We start from the raw sequence: 18562 nt of genomic DNA on the forward strand, positions 1-18562 counted from the left end.
GACCTCAGGGAACTCACCTAACGGTCCGTTTCATTCTGTAGCGGGAGTGCCTAACTCCCGCTGCAGCCGCTGTTACACTGCTGGCGTTAATGCCGCGCATGCGCGCTGAGCGGGTTCTTCACGTAGTCACTCACGTGACTCCGAAGTAAAATTGATGTTTATTGGCTAAAACATTAACTGTTGTATTTTCTCTGCTGCCTGAGTGATTCCAGCATTTTCTATTTTTCTTATTAAAAAAACTTATTAACAAACAGTGCCTGGTGCACTGTGGTTGCACTAAGGACTTTAGGGTTTTTTCCCCCAATAGTATTGGTGTTATTAATTTTTAGAACATTTATTTATTATATATTACCGACTAGTATTGTGTTTACAAGCCGGGGCAAGTAAGCTGCTTCATGTAAGAATGTCATTGTTCCGTCATTGGTACATATGACAATTATGGACTCTTGACTCTTGGATGTTAAGCATTGGTAGGTTTGTTAAACATGATATGAAAATTCAAGTTTCCCTAACTCCGTCAAGCTGCTCAATTGCTGCCCCTGAAAATCAATTTGTTCATCAATCTTCACCAGTTGTAGTTAATACACTATGTTCTTGCTGACCCAGAGGGGTGGAAATTAAAATACTACATCTGTGTCCAATCTTCTTCTCACAATGTTCAATCCTGCCACTCATCAAATATTCATCACATAGAGAGGTTCTGCCGAGGACAAAAATTCCAAACTCCAGTTTCACTAACTTCACTTGTCATCTAAATTGGAGCTCATGTCACTGTTGCGCTGTGCTTAAATAGCTGGTTCCTACCGCAATATCATGCCCTTTAGCAGCTTACATACAACATCCATCTTAATTTAAGACTTAACAAAAGGAAAATTACAACAAAATCGCTATGGGGAAAATGAAAGTGAACACAAAGACTAGTCTGAACTCCCATACCCTTTTATTTTACATCTGAAGCTCCAATTTCCCACCACCAGCATAGTCTGGTGAACCATCACATCACCTGCCCCACCACCTCTGAAACCTCTACCACCCAGGCTGGCTCTGTCAGCACTGACCTCTTGACATGGCGTCTGTAGAAGATGTTCTATTTCCCTTTATAATTCGTCCAAGAAAATTTGTAACGCCTTTCAGTTGGCACAAGGATTGATAGTCATATAATGTAACATCAAGTCAATGCTGGCTCACAAAGCAATTCCATCCCTCCACTAACTTCCCACCTAGCTTTAGACTTTAGACTTTACAGATACACCGTGGAAACAGGCCCCTCGACCCACTGAGTCCGCACTGACCAGCAATCACCCCATACGCTGGCACTTCCTCCTATACACCAGGGACAATTTTTACAATTTTACAAAAAAAAATGTACAATTTTACCGAAGTTAAACCTACAAGCTTATACGTCTTTGGAGCGTGGGAGGAGCCCCGGAGAAAACCAATGCGGTCACATAGGGAACGTACAAATTCCAGTACAGACAGCACCCATAGTCAAGATTGAACACGGGTCTCTGATGCTGCAAGGCAGTAACTCTACCACTGCGCCACTGTGCTGCCCCTATTCTCACAGTGTCTCCATCAGCTCTTTCTATTCACCCCTCCCCGATTCTATTATCCACGTACACTAGGGGCAAGTTATAGTTCCCAATTAACACAAACCTGCCTGTACTTGAAGGAGGAAACTGGAGCTCCTGGAAGGAAACCTACACGGTCACAGAGAGAACGGGCAAACTCCACACACACAGCACTGGAGGTCAAAAATAAGCCCGTGCCACTGGACTGGCAACCACTCCATCAACACTGTGCTGCCCATGGATCAAAGATAGATTATTGCATTGGATCCACGACCAAAACAGTCGACGATGCTCTACAAAGTGACCATATTTAACCTATCAGAGCATTAAACAATTTCTCAGCTGTGGGTGTCGTTTTCATTTTCGGTCACATTTATTGCTTTTAAAAACATTAGAAACTGAGAATTTGTGGAAGAGTGAAGTGGCTGGAGTAGCTCATGGGATGAAACCTTCAAAGATATATTGGACCAGAGGTGGTAGCCCTTAAACCACATTACAGAAGCATGGTAAGTGATCCATCCAATGTTGTTTATTAAATCGTCAGGCAGACACCAAGTTGAGTTTGGGAAGGTGGGGCTCCATAGACAATGGACAACCTTCCACATCAGTGCTTCCAATTCCCTTCTACCATGCCCATGCAAAATTTGCCTCTTAAAAATTATTATGTTCTCAAATTTAGATCTCTTTCCAAGCTGCTGGCTGACCTGACATTAAGCATGCATTTGACAATGAGTTGCTTAGTGATTTGGGCAAGGTTGATTCGGATTACAATGTTACAACATCAGGGAAGAATGTATGTCTAAATCAGTAATGGCCAATGTAAAGATTACCTCTTTAACGCATGATTGATATATGCTATCATCTCTCACTCAGCTATGTATTTCTCCCTTGGATTTGGATATTAGATTCTGCTGCATATTACTAATATTTATCTGACAAGCTGTGTGCTTAGAAACAAACACCTTCTTCATTTCAGACACACACTGTCACCACAATAGCTACAGGTTTATGTTCCAATAGAAGCCCAACAATCCATAGTCACTATAAGACCATAAGCCTTAGGAGCAGAATGAGTCCATTTGGCCCTTCATGTCTGCTCTGCCATTTGATCATAGATGATCTATTTTTGAGCCGGTCTATTCTGGCCAAAATTATCACGCTTTTTATGTCATAGAGTAAAACGTGAGGAAATAGGATTAGCTTAGATGGACACCTGGTTGACATGGACTAGTTGGGCCGAAGGACTTATTTCTGAAATGGGCTCAGCCCAACCCATCCATGCCGACCATCCAAGTGCCCCTCTAAGTTAATGTCATCTTCTCATGCTTAGCCTGTACCCCTCTAAAGCCTTCTTGTCCGTGTGACTGTCCAAATGTCTTTTAAACACTGTTGGAGTACTTGCTTCAACCTTTGGAGGTTGGGTCTGAGAAATTCCTGTTAATCATTTCAGATGCTGCCCGGACAAAATTCAGGCACCAAATACTGCTCTCCAAAGCAAACTTGCCAAATGTTGTCCCTAATCATGTTCATACCAGTCTATCAAAAGCTATGTTCATCAATCGATCCACTGATGATAACATTTAAAATATTTTTCAATTATTAATATTTTTGGTCCACTGATGAGATCAAAATTATATCTCAATTATTAAGGTAGAACAAAAACACCAGTCCACATCTACATTTCTGCTGTTTTCTACAAACAATCCCTAGGTGAGCACTACATTTTTTACATTCTGTATTTTCTGCATAATGGTTGCTTTACAGCTGTTATACAAAAGTGGCCTGTCTGGTTCAAGAAAAAAATGGAAGTTGCCTCTTACCTTTCAGTGTCCGGTGACTGCACTTGTTCAGTTCTGTGGTTATTCACAAAGTTCAAAAGGTGAAATGAGGTGGAGTTGGACAGTGGGTAAAGTGAATCAGTTAGCAGGCTGTAGCTAAACCTTTCCTCAGCTCCAGTGTTAATGCCGGGCTCTGAACCCGTATGAAGCTGTTCAAGAATGCGCTCCTGCTTTGGCTCCTCCAGTTGTTGGCTGCCGAGTCCCGTTTTGGAGTGGCTGGTGAAGTTCTCAGTCCTGAGTCTGGCCGACAGGTTGGCCTGCATCTCCGTACACAGGACAGGCAGAGCAGCGTTCAGAGAGCTATTCCTACACATCGCTCGAAGACTGCTCTGCTGCGAACTGCTTCTAAAGTTACTGTGGAAGTGGGGGTGGTGCAAAGTGCTTGTTGTATTCCAAGGTGTCGGACTTAGACTGATCATGTTGGACTGTAGCGCTGAAGAAGAAACATGGGTTACATTTATGTTCCTGACATGACTGGTTATCCAAATGCCTGTGCTCTTGTGCAATTCAGACCAATATAACAAATATAACAACATAGCCTCTAAGACCAGTCCCAACATTATTTTACAGTGTAGCTAATTTTAATTCACATGCTTGGTTTGGTAAACTTTAGTGATGATAAATTCTATTTAATTGCAGCATTAGAAACAGACCATTTCTAAATCAGGCTCACCATTCTGAAATGTTTGTTTAAGAGGGGGGTGGGAGGTTGAAAGACAAAGGTTTCTTACTCTAACTTTCCCATCTGTCACTTCCACAAGGAGGTGAAGGATACAACAGACAGACAACCCACCATTCCATAACACCATCCATTGGAGCATACTGACAAGGTGTACGTGTTGGGGAGAAACTTAGAAAAGGTGTGGAACTTTATACGCATTCAAAAGAGCAAAACACATTGCAAACAATCAGACTCTTTACTCAGACTTTACTGGACTATCTTCCACTAAATGTTATTCCCTTTATCCTGTTTCCATTCACAATGGATGGCTCGATTGTAATCATGTATGGTCTTTTCGCTGACTGGATAGCAGGCAAAAAAAGCTTTTCACTGTTCCTCAGTACATGTGACAATAAACTAAACTAAACCAACTGCTTCCACTTCTTCTGCAATAGTCCAAAAATTGATACATTTGATCAATTTCAATCACCACAGATTTTTGCCAGAAATTAAGCAATATACTATCAAAATGTAATGCTATAATTATTTTTTTTTTTTAATTTAAATCTCAATTAAGATATTATTTAAATGATGGAATGAGAAATGTTGATAATATACGGCCAGCTAATATACGGTGCATCTAGTAGAGTCTCTCAGTGCCAGATACTCTGGGTCGATCCTGACTTCAGACGCTGTCTGTGTGGAGCTTGCATGCTCTCCATGTTGCTGTGTGGGTTTACCAGGTGTGCTCTGGTTTTCTCCCACAAAGGTAGGTTAATTGACCACTGTAAATTGCCTCCAGTGTGTAGATGAGCAGTAGACCCTGGAGGGAGTTGATGGAATCAAGGGATCAAAGCAACATTAGTAGAAATAAGTCAACATGGGCTCAGTACCCGTTTCTGTGTTGCACAACTCTACCGTCACAGTAAACAAACATGTAGGTGAGGTAAATAATTTAGAGAGCAAATATGGTATTGGCCTTCATTGCAAAATTGTCAAACTATAATTACACAGGGCCACATCTGCAGTGCAGTCTTGCTCACTTTATTAAATATTTATTGCTGTAGAGGGAAAGAAAGAAGGATTCCTGAATGGTGGGACTGTCCTATGTAGAGAGACTAGGCCATTAGAGGGAAGATAAGTATACGCAATACGTATACATAGAACATAGAACAGTACAGTACAGTACAGGAAGAGGCCCTTCAGCCCACAATGTCTGTGCAGAACATGATGCAAAGTTAAACTAATCTCTGACTGTGGTGATCCATACACCTCCATTCCCTCCATATCCCATATATACAGTACCTATCTAAAAGCTTCTTAAACATCACAATCCTATCTATCTCCAATATCACCCCTGAAAGCGCATTCTGGGCACCCACCACTCTGTGTAAAAAAATTTGGCCTGCACTTCCCCTTTAAAGTTTGCCCCATAAACCTTAAAGCATGCTCTCTAGTCTTATTCCATTTCTGACAGGATGGGATGTGAGGAAGATGCTTACTCTGACTGAGGGGATATCAACAACCAGGGCTTTCAATCCCAGGGAGTGGGAAATTTAAGACTGAGGAGAAATGTCTTCACTCAAAAGTTGATGAAACCGCAGAAGTCTCTGCCACAGATCAAGTCACTGAATATATTTAGTCAGATTCACGTAGCACTGAAACCAGACCCTTCGGCCCATTATGTCTATGCTGGCCATCGAGCACCCATCTATACTTATTTCATTTACCAACACTTAGCTTATTTTCTTCGATACTCAATATTTAGTTAAGTCTGAAGAAGGGTCTCAACTCGAAACGACGCCTATTCCTTCGCTCCATAGATGCTGCCTCACCCGCCGAGTTTCTCCAGCTTTTTTGTCTACCTTCGATTTTTCCAGCATCTGCAGTTCTTTCTTAAACTTTTAGTTTAGTTTGAGATACAGCATGGAAACAGGCCCTTTGAGCCCACGCCAAATCGTTCATATTAGTTCTATGTAAAACTAAGTATCAGAATGTCAGGCAAACTGATTCACTGTTTGACTCAATGCTACTGTGCTACTGTGTTCCAGTGCTGAGTCAGAACTGAAGCTGATCTTGTTTAGTTTAGTTTAGTTTAGTTTAGATTAGGTTAGAGATACAGCATGGTAACAGACCTTTCGGCCACCAAGTCCACACTGACCATCGATCACCCATCCACAATCGTTCTATGTTATCCCACTTTCTCATCCACTCTCTATCAGAGGCAATTTACAGAGACCAAAGACCTACATATCTTTGGAATGTGGGAGGAAATCAGAGCACCCAGAGGAAACGCACACGGTTACAGGGGACATCGTGCAAACTCCACACAGAATGCACCATAGGCCAGGATCGAACCAGGGTCTTTGGCACTGCGAGGCAGCAACTCTATCAGCTGTGCCACCATGCCGCCTATTGTGAACTTCTATCCATTTGACCTCATCGAAACTGGTGTAAGCAATAACATTGGGAAGCAATGTCTCACCATTAGGGCCTGAGTGGAGCTTGACTCGATGCCAGCTGTTGTCATTGTCTTCATACTTGGATTTGGGGACATTGAGGTAGAAGGGACGTTGAACAGGCGGCGCAGACTTCAGGACGGGTGGCCGCGGGATCGTGTACTCGTACGTCACGTGAGGCATCTTCCCGTTGAGGTTGTAATACTGGTACAGCACAAAGAGAAGGAATTGTAACCAGACAGTAAATGAACCACCATGCAATAACTTTACACTGCTATGAGACCACTGATACAGAACTAAAGCCAAGCAGATGAGTGGAGATGCAGTGACATTTACAATCAAGAAGATTATAAAGAGTTGGAGAGTGAAAAAGGAAAATTGAAAGGTTGTTAGTTGATCATTCACTTGAGTTCAGTTTTGGTTAGGGATACAACATGGAAACAGGCCCTTCAGCCCACCAGGTCCATGTCAACCAGCAATCACACATACACTAGTTCTATCCTACGCACTAGGGACAATTTACAGAAGCTATTTAACGTACAAAGTCTGCAGGTCTTTGGAATGTGGGAGGAAACCGGAGCATTCTGAAACAGGAGAAACTCCACGCGGTCACAGGGAGAACGTACAAACTCTGAACAGACAGCACCCGTAGTCAGGATTGAACACAGGTCACTGGCACTAATAAGGCAGCAACTCTACCGCTGCACCTCTGTGCCACCCTTACGTTTTAAAAAGTCCATGGGCATTAGAAGGGAGAGCAGATGACGGAAGGTTCAAGTGTTTTGTGATATTCAAGGGACTCACTCACAATGAGTGAAGCATGATTGTGCCCATGTTTAGTGAACTCTATGCAAAAAAAGGAATTCCACTGAACCTGGCTACATGTGACAACACAATACCGTTCACCTATTGTGAAGAGGATACTGTGTAACACATTTCAGAAACAGGGAAGAAACAAATTATATTATATTATATCAATATTATAGGACACATGCTACTGGGAAAGCAGAGAATCAAAAGTAAGATTGTGATAGAGATGTAGGTGGCAAACAGATTAACGCTCCATCGACTTTTCTTGTTACATGTCCTTAAGGTGCAAGCAAAGGTCTTAAAGAACCTATCCCTCAACTAACGAAAACACTTCTCCCTTCTCCTAAACAGATGTATGAATATTTTGCTCATTTGCAACAACCTTTGGGCCGTTTGGTGCTCGAGTGCAAGATTAATTTATTTGAGTCAATTGTAGTTGTGTTTGTGCTCACCCCCCTATGGGTGAGGTTGCAGATTCACATCTCAAGACATGCAGCTGAGCAGGGTATCTAGGCTGAACTGCCAGTTCATGCTGGAGGGAATTCCACATGTGATGTCGAAGCAGTTCAACATTAAAGATCCCTTGGCATCTTTGCCATCTGTGAACCTATCTGCAAGATACCAAACTTATTGGATGTGCCAGCCACAACCCATTGAGAAAAACATCAGACTTTATGAATATACTGGGTGTGGATAGAGGGCATCGAGAACTTCTCCTTAGTTAATCCTCCTAACCCACCTCACAAAATCATCTGGTCATGCCCACACTTCTGTTTGGAGATGCAAAGAACTGCAGATGCTGGTTTACAAAACAAGACAAAAAGTGCTAGTCCATCTCTTTCTGCCTTCTTTTGTTGTTTGTAGAACCTTATGCCGCACACAATGAGCCTACCTACATGTTCTTCATTACAACAGTAACTATTACACTCACTGTTATAATGATGTGAAGGAAGGAACTGCTTACACCAAAGATAGACACATAAAGCTGGAGTAACTCAACAGACCAAAACAAGTTTAGCAGCAATACATAGCTTGTATGACCTTATTCCATTTTTAGAGCACTAGTAACACCTGCTTTATTGAGCACTAAATGAATCATTTTAATACAAGCTGAAACCACAAAATATGCAGCTTCTTGATTCCACGATTATTTTTATGGCACAACATAGTGCAGAAGGAGTTTATTTGGCCCATCATAACTGCTGACTCGCTCAAGGAACTATGTGAATGCTTCCCGTTACGTTTTCTCTCCCCACATCCCTTCAAATATGTTGTTATCACCTTCCCTTTTCACAGTAATTATTGAATCAGTTTCTACCACTACTTCAGCCAGTTAGTTCTGTGTCACATCCCGTTTTGTGAAATAATTCTTCCTTATCGCTCCAATGGTTCCGTTGCTGATCATCTCAAACCTCTGTTCTCTGGTTCAACTAACTGCTCTGTCAATAAAAGATGTTTCTCCTCACTTAATGCGGGTACATAGTTCCTTAAAAGTAGCATTACAGGTAAATAGAGTGGTCAAGAAGGCTTGTGGCACATAGACCTTCATCCATCAAAGTATTGAGTATAGAAGTTGGGAAGTCATGTTACAGTTGTGTAAGACAATAGTGAGGCCACATTTAGAAACATAGAAACAGAAAAATATGTACAGGTGTTGGCCATTCGGCACTTCAGGCCAGCACTGCCATTCAATATGATCATGGCTGACCATCTATAATCAGTACCCCGTTCCTGCTTTTCTCCCATATCCCTTGATTCCATTAGCCCTAAGAGCAAAGTCTAACTCTCTCTTGAAAATACCAGTGAATTGGGCCTCCACTGCCTTCTGTGGCAGAGAATTCCACAGATTCACAACTCTATGGGTGAAAAAGCATTTCCTCATCTCCGTCCAAAATGGTTTACCACCTTATTCTTAAATTGTGACCCCTGGTTCTGGACTCCCCCAACATCAGGAACATTTTTCCTGCATCTAGCCTGTCCAATCTTTTAAGAATTTTACTGTATCTGTTTCCATAAGATTCCCTCTCATCCTTCTAAATTCCAGTGAACACAGGCCCAGTCGACCCATTCTTTCATCATATGTCAGTCCCGCCATCCCGGGAATTAACCTGGTGAACGTATGCTGTACTCTCTCAATATTAATAATGTCCTTCCTCAAATTAGGAGACCAAATTTGCACACAATACTCCAGGTGCAGTCTCACCAGGGTCCTGTACAACTGCAGTAAGTCCTCCTTGCTCCCAAACTCAAATCCTCTCGCAATGAAGGCCAACATGCCATTAACTTTCTTCACTGCCTGCTGTACCTGCATGCTTACTTTCAGTGACTGATGCACAAGCACACCCAAGTCTCGTTGCACCTCCCCTTTTCCTAATCTGACTCCATTCGTATAATAATCTGCCTTCCTGTTCTTGCCACCAAAGTGGACAACTTCACATTTATCCACATTATACCGCATCTGCCATGCATTTTCCCACTCACCCAACCTATCCAAGTCACCCTGCAGCCTCTTAGCATCCACCTCGCAGCTCACACTGCCACCCAGCTTTGTGTCATCCGCAAACTTGGAGATGTCACATTTAATTAACTCGTCTAAATCGTTAATATATATTGTAAATAACTGGGGTCCAAGCACCGAGCCTTGCGGCACCCCACTAGTCACTGCCTGCCATTCTGAAAAGGACCCAGTAATTCCTACTCTTTGCTTACTTTCTGCCAGCCAGTTCACTATCCATTTCAATACCCTATGCACAATACCATGTGCTTTAATTTTGCACACTAATCTCTTGTATGGGATTAAGTCAAAGGCTTTGTGAAAGTCCAGATACACCCCACCCACTAGCTAACATTTATCCATTGTACTTGTTACATCCTCAAAAAATCCCAGAAGATTGGTCAAGCATGATTTCCCCTTCATAAATGCATGCTGACTTTGACCGATCCTGTCACTGCTTTCCAAATGCGCTGCTATAACATCTTTAATAATTGACTCAAGTGTCTTCCCCACTACCGATGTAAGGCTAACTGGTCTATAATTCCCCGTTTTCTCTCTCCCTCCTTTCTTAAAAAGTGGAGTTACATTGCCTTCCCTCCAGTCCACAGAACTGATCCAGAGTCGAGAGAACATTGGATGATGATCACCAATGCATCCACGATTTCTAGCGCCACCTCATTGCGTACTCTGGGATGCAGACCGTTAGGCCCTGGGGATTTTGGTATTCTTGGTATTATTGGTATTTTGGTATTTTTGGTATTTTGCATTTTAGTTTTAGTTTTTTAGAGATACAGTGTGGAAACAGGACCTTCGGCTCACAGAAACCACACTGACCAGCGATCCCCGTACACAAGCACTACCCTACACAAAGCGACAATTAAAATGTTTTTACTGAAGCCAATTAACCTATAAACCTGCAAGTCTTTGAAGTGTGGGAGGAAACCGAAGCATCTGGGGAAAATCCAAGGTATAAACTATGGAGTCTTATCAGTTTTTTGTGTCTATCTTCGATTTAAACTGTGACAGGAGAACGTACAAACTCCGTACAGACAGCACCCGTGGTTAGGATTGAGCCGGGGTCTCTGGCGCTGTAAGACAGCAACTCTACCGCTGCACCACCGTGACACCTTCTACTATTAGGTATGAAATATTCCATAAAATATGTAAATAAGCAAGACAAACCCTTTCAACATCTCGTGTAAGAAGGAACTGCAAATGCTGGTTTAAACCGAATATAGACACAAAAGCTGGAGTAACTCAGCGGGACAGGCAGCATCTCTGGAGAGAAGGAATGGGTGACGTTTTGCATTGAGACCCTTCTTCAGACTAGTCTGAGTTACTCCCACTGAGTTACTCCAGCTTTTTGTATCTATATCTTTTCAACATCTCAACAAATCTACATATATTTTGCCTGATGCGAAATTTACAACTAATTTCATTTGATGCAAAAGGAAATTGATTTTATTATTTCATTACCAATGGGGCACCTATCAAAACCAAAGGTAATGGACTAATATATTAAACCCAGGAATGAAAGACATGTAATAATCACAAATTTACACATTCAAAATCCTCAATATATACCTTAAATTTTATTGCCAAAACAGATGTGGCTCCCCTCCTGTCAAATGAACTGCTCCTCAGGGCTTCTGACCTATAACATCATAAGATGAAGAGATTGTTGTCAGAAGCACAATCGAAGAGTTAATGTTGGATTCACATTGCATGTTAGCTCTTCAGTGGCAAAGGCAACATTCAAAACTTTCCACAAGCTGCATTTGAAATATAGTAGCCGGTTTTAGAGGGGGGTGGACCTACACAAGGAGCTCCTTCCTTGATACGTTTTTGTCTCTCCATATTTAAAAAAATCTCTAAAGAATGAAGAGTCAAATCTCTAAATAGAGGAGTCAAATGAAAGTTATCTGTCTGCTCTGTCTTAATCTCCATGTGCGACCTGCCTGAAGCATGCATCAGAGATAACAGTTCAGCCTTAGCAATGGGTAAATCTTGCCTCAACTCAACAAAGAATTCTTCCCCTTTAATTCCAGGCGCCAAGAAGGGCTACTGTTGTCTCTGACCAGGGCTGTTTATGGGGTTCAAGTCTCAGTTAGAATGAAGGACATCTTTAACCACTTCCTATATATTCAACGACTGAGATTCAGGGCCACGCTAGTAAAACTTGTAATTATTGGTGTATGTGGTCATTTTTTGAGTCAATGCTGTTGGTGGGTTCCTTCTTGAACCAATGCAGTCCATACAGTGGAAACCCACAGAGCGACTAGGATACTCTAAGGTACCTGACTGGCATGACCAATTTTGTTTTAAACAGCAGGCTATCGTTAACTGCATCTCAGTAGAGGTCAGGACAATTAATCCAAATCAGGATTTCTCAAGGCAAATGGGAGAGAGCAGCCATGTGATGGAAAGCATGTATCGATAGCATGTCACTGTCCTGTATTTGTTCCTCTTGAACCTGGTTTACTTGGTGGCTCTCTCACTTTCTGCCACGCTCCTCTCAAATGGTCTCTTCAGCTTTTGACACCATGGATCAATAACCCAGTACAGCAGTTCATTTGACAGGAAGGGGGAGGGGGAGAAAGCAACATGAATTTGGCAGCAACATTTATAATGTGTAAATTCAGCAGTCTGAGCTCAATGAATGTTTGGAACTCATTTATTGGAAAATAACTCTGAAGAACGGTATTAGTTGGGGAATCATTTGGCACCAGGTGAGATCTAGTGCTGACATTCCTTCACAATGTTTGCAAAAGTAATGTAAAGTTTTGAATGTTCCATTTTGCCCAGAATCCACTGTTAATAATGGACAAGTCACAGCCTTGTCTCCTTTGTATTTCACCATGCAGTGAAGTGCAAATTTCCTAATTCACTAATCATGTACCTGAAGGAAAAAACATGGCTGTTACGGAAAGCGTGAAAGATGCAAGTTTTCAATATTCCTCGATGACCTAAAAACGTCCAACTTTAGAACTTAACAATTACTTCTCCAGTGGATTCACTGTTGTAACACAGGCAAACAGAACATCAATTTAAACATAGCAAGGCCTCATAAATGACAAAGAAACAAATCTTGAGTTAATTTGGTTACCTCATAAATGTAGGCCTTGCTGTTCTTTGATTGTGTCACGTTGCTTATTATAACCCAAACAGGAAGATAAACAGGTTTTTTGGGTTAATACTCATCTATAAGATGCTTCTTTCCAAAGATGCATAACTCCCTCAGTATCTGTAAAGTGTATCTAACCATAGCAGGGAGCAGTTGAACCTGAAACTGTTTGGTTTAGTGCTAAGAGTTATAAAACTGGCATTCTGCATGGTGAAACAGTCAGTGGCTCAGGGTGGGATTGGCAAAACGCTTAGGATGACCCCAGGGACATCAAGAATTACAGCCTAACTTGAGTGCACTGGTTGTATAGGCAACAAAAGAAAATTACTTAATGTTATAAATTTAAAAAATGGTAGATGCCAGGAAAATGGCCAGCTCGATTGAGGTAAAAAACATCCAACCTTAGGCAGGAGTCTATTCGCTTTTTAATTAGTGTGGAAACTGGTTTCACCCTGGGCATGGACACACTGGGCAACCAATGGCAGGAATGAGGAGGCAGGAGGTCCTGTGATAGCATTTCCCAAATCCCAGACTTACAACCACAAGCCCACAGGGATATTCCTTGGCATACTCCCCCATTCTTTAGCTAACAAAGGTTAGCAGAATGAAACACAGTGGAAAGTTGGTATTTCTATCCTAAAGGATCACTGTACCTCCAGATTCAGGCACACTTTCTTCCCAGCTGTTATCAGGCAATTGAATAGTCAATTTATCAGCTGGAGTGTGGTCCTACTGGAGATCTTTGACCTATCTTTAATCAGACCACCTTGTACCCTGCACACTGTGGACTGTAATCATGTGTAGTCTGTTCTTTGACTGGATAGCATGCAAACAAAAGTGTTTCACTATACACATGACAATAATAAATTAAACTCTTTGATTAGTCTTTTGAATTAGTTGAACAATGAGATATTGATTGCCATTGCAAACGGCAGTTTTCTGCAGAATAATTGGAATTAACAGATTCCTCACAGTTAGGGAGGTGTTGGAGTTTTAATCCCTCTTTTTCAGCCAGCCAGTATTATCCCATCACTCATGGTCTTAAGATAATGCAATATCCCAAATACTTCAACTCCTGGAATTCTGAAATCTGCTATAATCAGCAAATGTTTTAGGTTAACGTATAAGATAACTGGAGCTTGTAGTCAGATAACCTTACAATCCCAGTGGCATAGAGATAAGCAGCTTACTATCTGTGAGGATGTGGTCAGTCATTTAAGATGCCTTTAGTTTGAAAAACAACCTTTCTTCAAACCTATAAACTTCGAACTACATCAATTTCAAGAGAATTGGCTTCCAGTGACTCTGAAACATCAGTGAGTAGTTGGAGAAACAAGGAACTGGTTTACAAAAAATACACAAAGTGCTGGAGTAACAGCGGGTTAAGCAGCATCTCTAGAAAACATGGATAGGTGATGTTTCAGGTAGAGACCCTTCTTCAGACTGCTTGTGGTGGGGAGTACGAAAGTTGGAAGAACAGTGGGAGCAAGACAAAGCCTGGCAAATGATAGGTGGATACGGGTGAGGGGAGATTTTGCAGATGGTTGGACAAAGGACAGAGATGAAAAGACAAAAGGCATGAGATAAGGATAGAAAAGGTACAAATCGTGAAGCCAGAGGAAGGAACGTAGGTGGAAGGAGAGGGGGAGAGGAGAAGTGAGTGGTTGAATGGCTGACCCATACATGGCAACCATATCGGATTTTACTCATTTGATTGTTTACTGATGAAGTGATGGTTAGGGCTTACATAACTTCATAGTACTTAATTGTACAATTAATTTTCTATGACAAATTATACACGTTAATAGATTTGTAAAGATATGGGGACAAGTTTGAATGGTCTGCATGGGTGCCTGAAAGGGTGGTGAAAGTTTTCAACAACTACAAAATTACTTGAAGGGAAAAATTACATACTATTGTTAATGATAAATATTGGGTGGGATACAAATAGTTATGCATCCTAAGGTACAGAGAGGATGGGGGGGGGGGGGGGGGGGGGGGGGGGCTAGCTAGAAAGGATGCTGCACATCAATACTTGATAGCAATGCACAGTTGGAAAATATGGATTTGTTATATTGTGGTTAAATATTCAATCAAATCAGGAATATAACTTACCAGTTGGGACAGAACCCCTGTAGGGATTTATATTTACGTATAAGGGAAAAGAGAGAAAGTTTGCAAATCAAAAGATGAATAGCAACAATCATTCAAGGCAGTGCTCATCTCACCCAGACTTTATAGAAATGTCACCTTATCTTCACACATAGTCTACTGACCATTCCTTTGTAATCCTCACCCTCCGCTGGTTCCAATACCATATATTTGTGACCATGACACGGAATTTTAACTGTGCATTCATGTGACTGGTATTGAGAGCTGACAGGGTACACAATGATGCGGCTGAGGTCATGATGCCTGCTCTAGACGTTATCTGTGTTACGTACCATTACGTTCAGTCCCTGGTTTGTAGGTCCTTGGGCAATGATGTACTCAAAGCCATCAGACAGTGGGTTTGCAGGCCGCCTGTACTTGAACACTGTTCCCGCTATTCGGAAATTCCGAGGATTATCAATTGCAGTGTTCCCATTAAAGAAGAAGTAGCCCCCTTCATCTGCGAGAGCTTAGGGAGGAAAAAAGGAAAGCAGTGATACATAAACTCATGGTAAATAAAGGATAAATAGGTGGAATGGTTAAGAAGAATGAAATTATTTCACAGAATTACCTAAAATATTTTCTGTTTTCCTCCTTTCAATTATTTGAATGTCAGAAGCACCAACTGGAATGTTTGTTATAAAGAGGTAACCTGCAGAGCAAAGAAGAAATGTAGGTAAAGCTTTCATCACCTCCTAATGCACCCATTAGGGGTGCGCTTCTGCAATTCATCCCTAGCCTAATGATGGTGACCTTTGGATTTCTGAGTCTCAATTGAATGTTTTCAAGGTGTAGACTAAAAACCCTGTGTGAGGTCCTTCAACAAGTCTTGCAGACAAGCTTTGCTGCGTTTGTGTGACAGATTTGTCAATACCAGTAACACATTTGTGTTGCATTTGCTTCTCAAGAATACCTCACTCCCTTCACCTCAGAGTTGACAGCTGTGCCTCCAGCCATTTCAGATCAACATTCGGGAAATCCTTTCCTCAAAGCTCCCTGCATCTCGCCTTCAATTTCTCCTTTTAACCTAGTTTTTGACAAAGCATCTGGACACCGAGCCAAACCACACCAGTTTGTTGAGACACAACTTTTTGTTCATTTTTTAATCTGTAAATAATCCTGTGAAATGTTGCAGTGTATTTTGCGATGCTCATGGCACTACATACTGTAAATCCAAGCTATTGTTCTTGCACCTGGTGACTTGAGTCAATCCACAGCTTTCATTCAACGCTGATCTTAGATAATAACGTAGAACAAGAGGCCCCACTGAGCCTATGTTGAGATGGTCATGGAAACATCGCCTCTGAGGCCAGCTGCCCCTTTGCTCCCACTGTTAACCTGCAGCAAAACACCAGGCTCAGCTGCACTCCTACCTAAGTGTGTGATGCCTCGTCGGTAGGTGCCTGAGATCCGGAAGCAGGTGCTGCCATCCCCACCGCACAGTCCGCATTTATCGAGTCTTTTGGAGGAATACAGGAGACCATCACATCCAATGGGCTGCAAAGAAAATAGTGTGTCGGAAGGAACTGTAGATGCTGGTTTAAACCGAAGATAGACACAGAAAGCTGGAGTGGCAGCAGGTCAGACAGCATCTCTGGAGAAAAGGAATAGGTGATGTTTTCGGATTGAGACCCTTCTTTGGACCCAGAAAAGAATGTCATGTTTATTGAGATGATTGGACAAGCCAACAATTTATTCAGTAGCAATCACCCTCCCTCATCCTAATTTCCATCAAATGATTTTCATTCCATTGTGTCTATTCAATTCCCTTTTGGATCTGCTTCCACCACCATGACAAACGGTGACTTCCAGTGATAGCGTCACTGAATCATACTGGTCCTTCAGCCCACCGAGTCCCCATTGGCAATCAACCATCCATTTACACTAATCCTACTATGGATGACATTAATTGCTGCTGTCATACCTCAGTGATGGAGTCAATGATGGTTGTGGATGGGGCACCAATCAAGCGGCTGCTAGGTCCTCTACAGTATGAGGCTTTGGATCAACGTGACCGTAAGTGTCATCTATCCGTGTTGTTCTGAGGTGCTGCCTGACCTGCTGATTTACTCCAGCACTTTGTGTCCTTTTACAGAATCAAGCTTCTTGAATATTGTTGAAGCCGCACCTATTGAGTATTCCACTCATTCCCGAGTACTTTACTTTAGTTTAGAGATTCAGTATGGCAACATGCCCTTTGGCCCACCAAGTGCGCACAACCACTTATTATCCCACATATCACTGTACCTTAATTGGTACACGTGACAATAAAAAGACCTTTGAAACCTTTTCTTGTATAGGGGTCAAGAAAAGAGCGTTCACGTTGCGGCTGTTTCCACCAATCTTTCCACCACTGCGCACAAGAAGCGCAAGACACCATTGTATGCAGATGCCGAGAAGCGTGTTCAGCTCTGGCTGAACAATTTCAAACCTTGTGATGTGGACTCGATAAGAAGACTTTATTATCGACTACATGCACATTAGGGGCAATTTTTACGCAGGGCAATTAACTTACAAACCCGTGCGTCTTTGGAACGTGGGAGGAGACCAGGGGATTCCAAACACAAGTTCAAACCTCAAACTTAAATGAGCTTACCTCACATCGTCCAGTGATGCACACACCGTGATAGGTTCTGTCCCGGCAAGAGGTACCATCCTGAGCAGGGACCATTAGCTGCCGCTCTCCATCAGTAGTGGTGCATTGCAAATCGCACGGCTTGTTTGAAATATTAATGTAGTCATCTGTTTGACAACAAAATGGAGTGTTGTACACAGGGTCCAGGCATTCCTCATCATGAAAAACAATTTTCAATCAGCCTTAGTTGGGTGAGTTTTTGACAGCTAGATTTCTTGCTGGATTTCTGACCTTGGCAGGGAGCCAGAGGTCTACACGCCACCACCAAACAGCAATATCTCATTCCATCGCACAAAATAATGTTGATGCAGAACCAAGAATACCCACGCACACACACTCCATACTTGTATGCACATTTCCATAACATCTGATTGTTATAAGTGGACACATTGTGAGGTATATGGCAGGCAAGTAGTAATTGGGCTCATCAAGTCCAAAGTAACATTTAACTGATCACCTGATGCGACCTCTAACAAATTGCCTGCAATACACGTGTCAGCTTACAGCAAATAGATGTTGCGGCAAACGTACAAACAAGTGTGCATATGTGTGGGGACACAAGGAATTGCCGATGCTGGTTTACAAATAAAAAAATGTGCTGGAGTAACTCAGCGGGTCAGACAGCATCTGCAGAGGACATGGATAGCCGACGTTTTCGGGTGGGGACCAATCCTCAGACTGAAGAAGGGTCTCGATCCAAGATGTCATCAGTCCATTTCCTTCATAGACACCAAATAACCTGCTGAGTTTCTTCAACACTTTGTGTGCATGTATGTTCATGATTTCGCATCAAAATTATTTGGTGTAATGCAAATTAGA

General features: G+C 42.1%; 1 protein-coding gene across 8 annotated transcripts in view; it reads right to left on the reverse strand.

Moving 5' to 3' along the window:
- si:ch211-267e7.3 (ADAMTS-like protein 2) overlaps window positions 1-18562 on the reverse strand; it is an 80999-nt gene that overhangs the window by 25243 nt on the left and 37194 nt on the right. For all 8 annotated transcript variants that reach the window (XM_055641968.1, XM_055641969.1, XM_055641970.1 and 5 more), the window contains 6 exons: window positions 17705-17850; window positions 16482-16605; window positions 15680-15760; window positions 15402-15577; window positions 6556-6733; window positions 3392-3842 (listed from right to left, as the gene is read on the reverse strand). In XM_055641968.1, coding sequence (XP_055497943.1) covers window positions 3392-3842; window positions 6556-6733; window positions 15402-15577; window positions 15680-15760; window positions 16482-16605; window positions 17705-17850 — 1156 coding nt within the window. The remainder of the gene's footprint in view (window positions 1-3391; window positions 3843-6555; window positions 6734-15401; window positions 15578-15679; window positions 15761-16481; window positions 16606-17704; window positions 17851-18562) is intronic.

This window comes from Leucoraja erinacea, chromosome 10 (assembly GCF_028641065.1).
Source record: "Leucoraja erinacea ecotype New England chromosome 10, Leri_hhj_1, whole genome shotgun sequence".
In the NCBI taxonomy this organism is placed as follows: Eukaryota; Metazoa; Chordata; class Chondrichthyes; order Rajiformes; family Rajidae; genus Leucoraja; species Leucoraja erinaceus.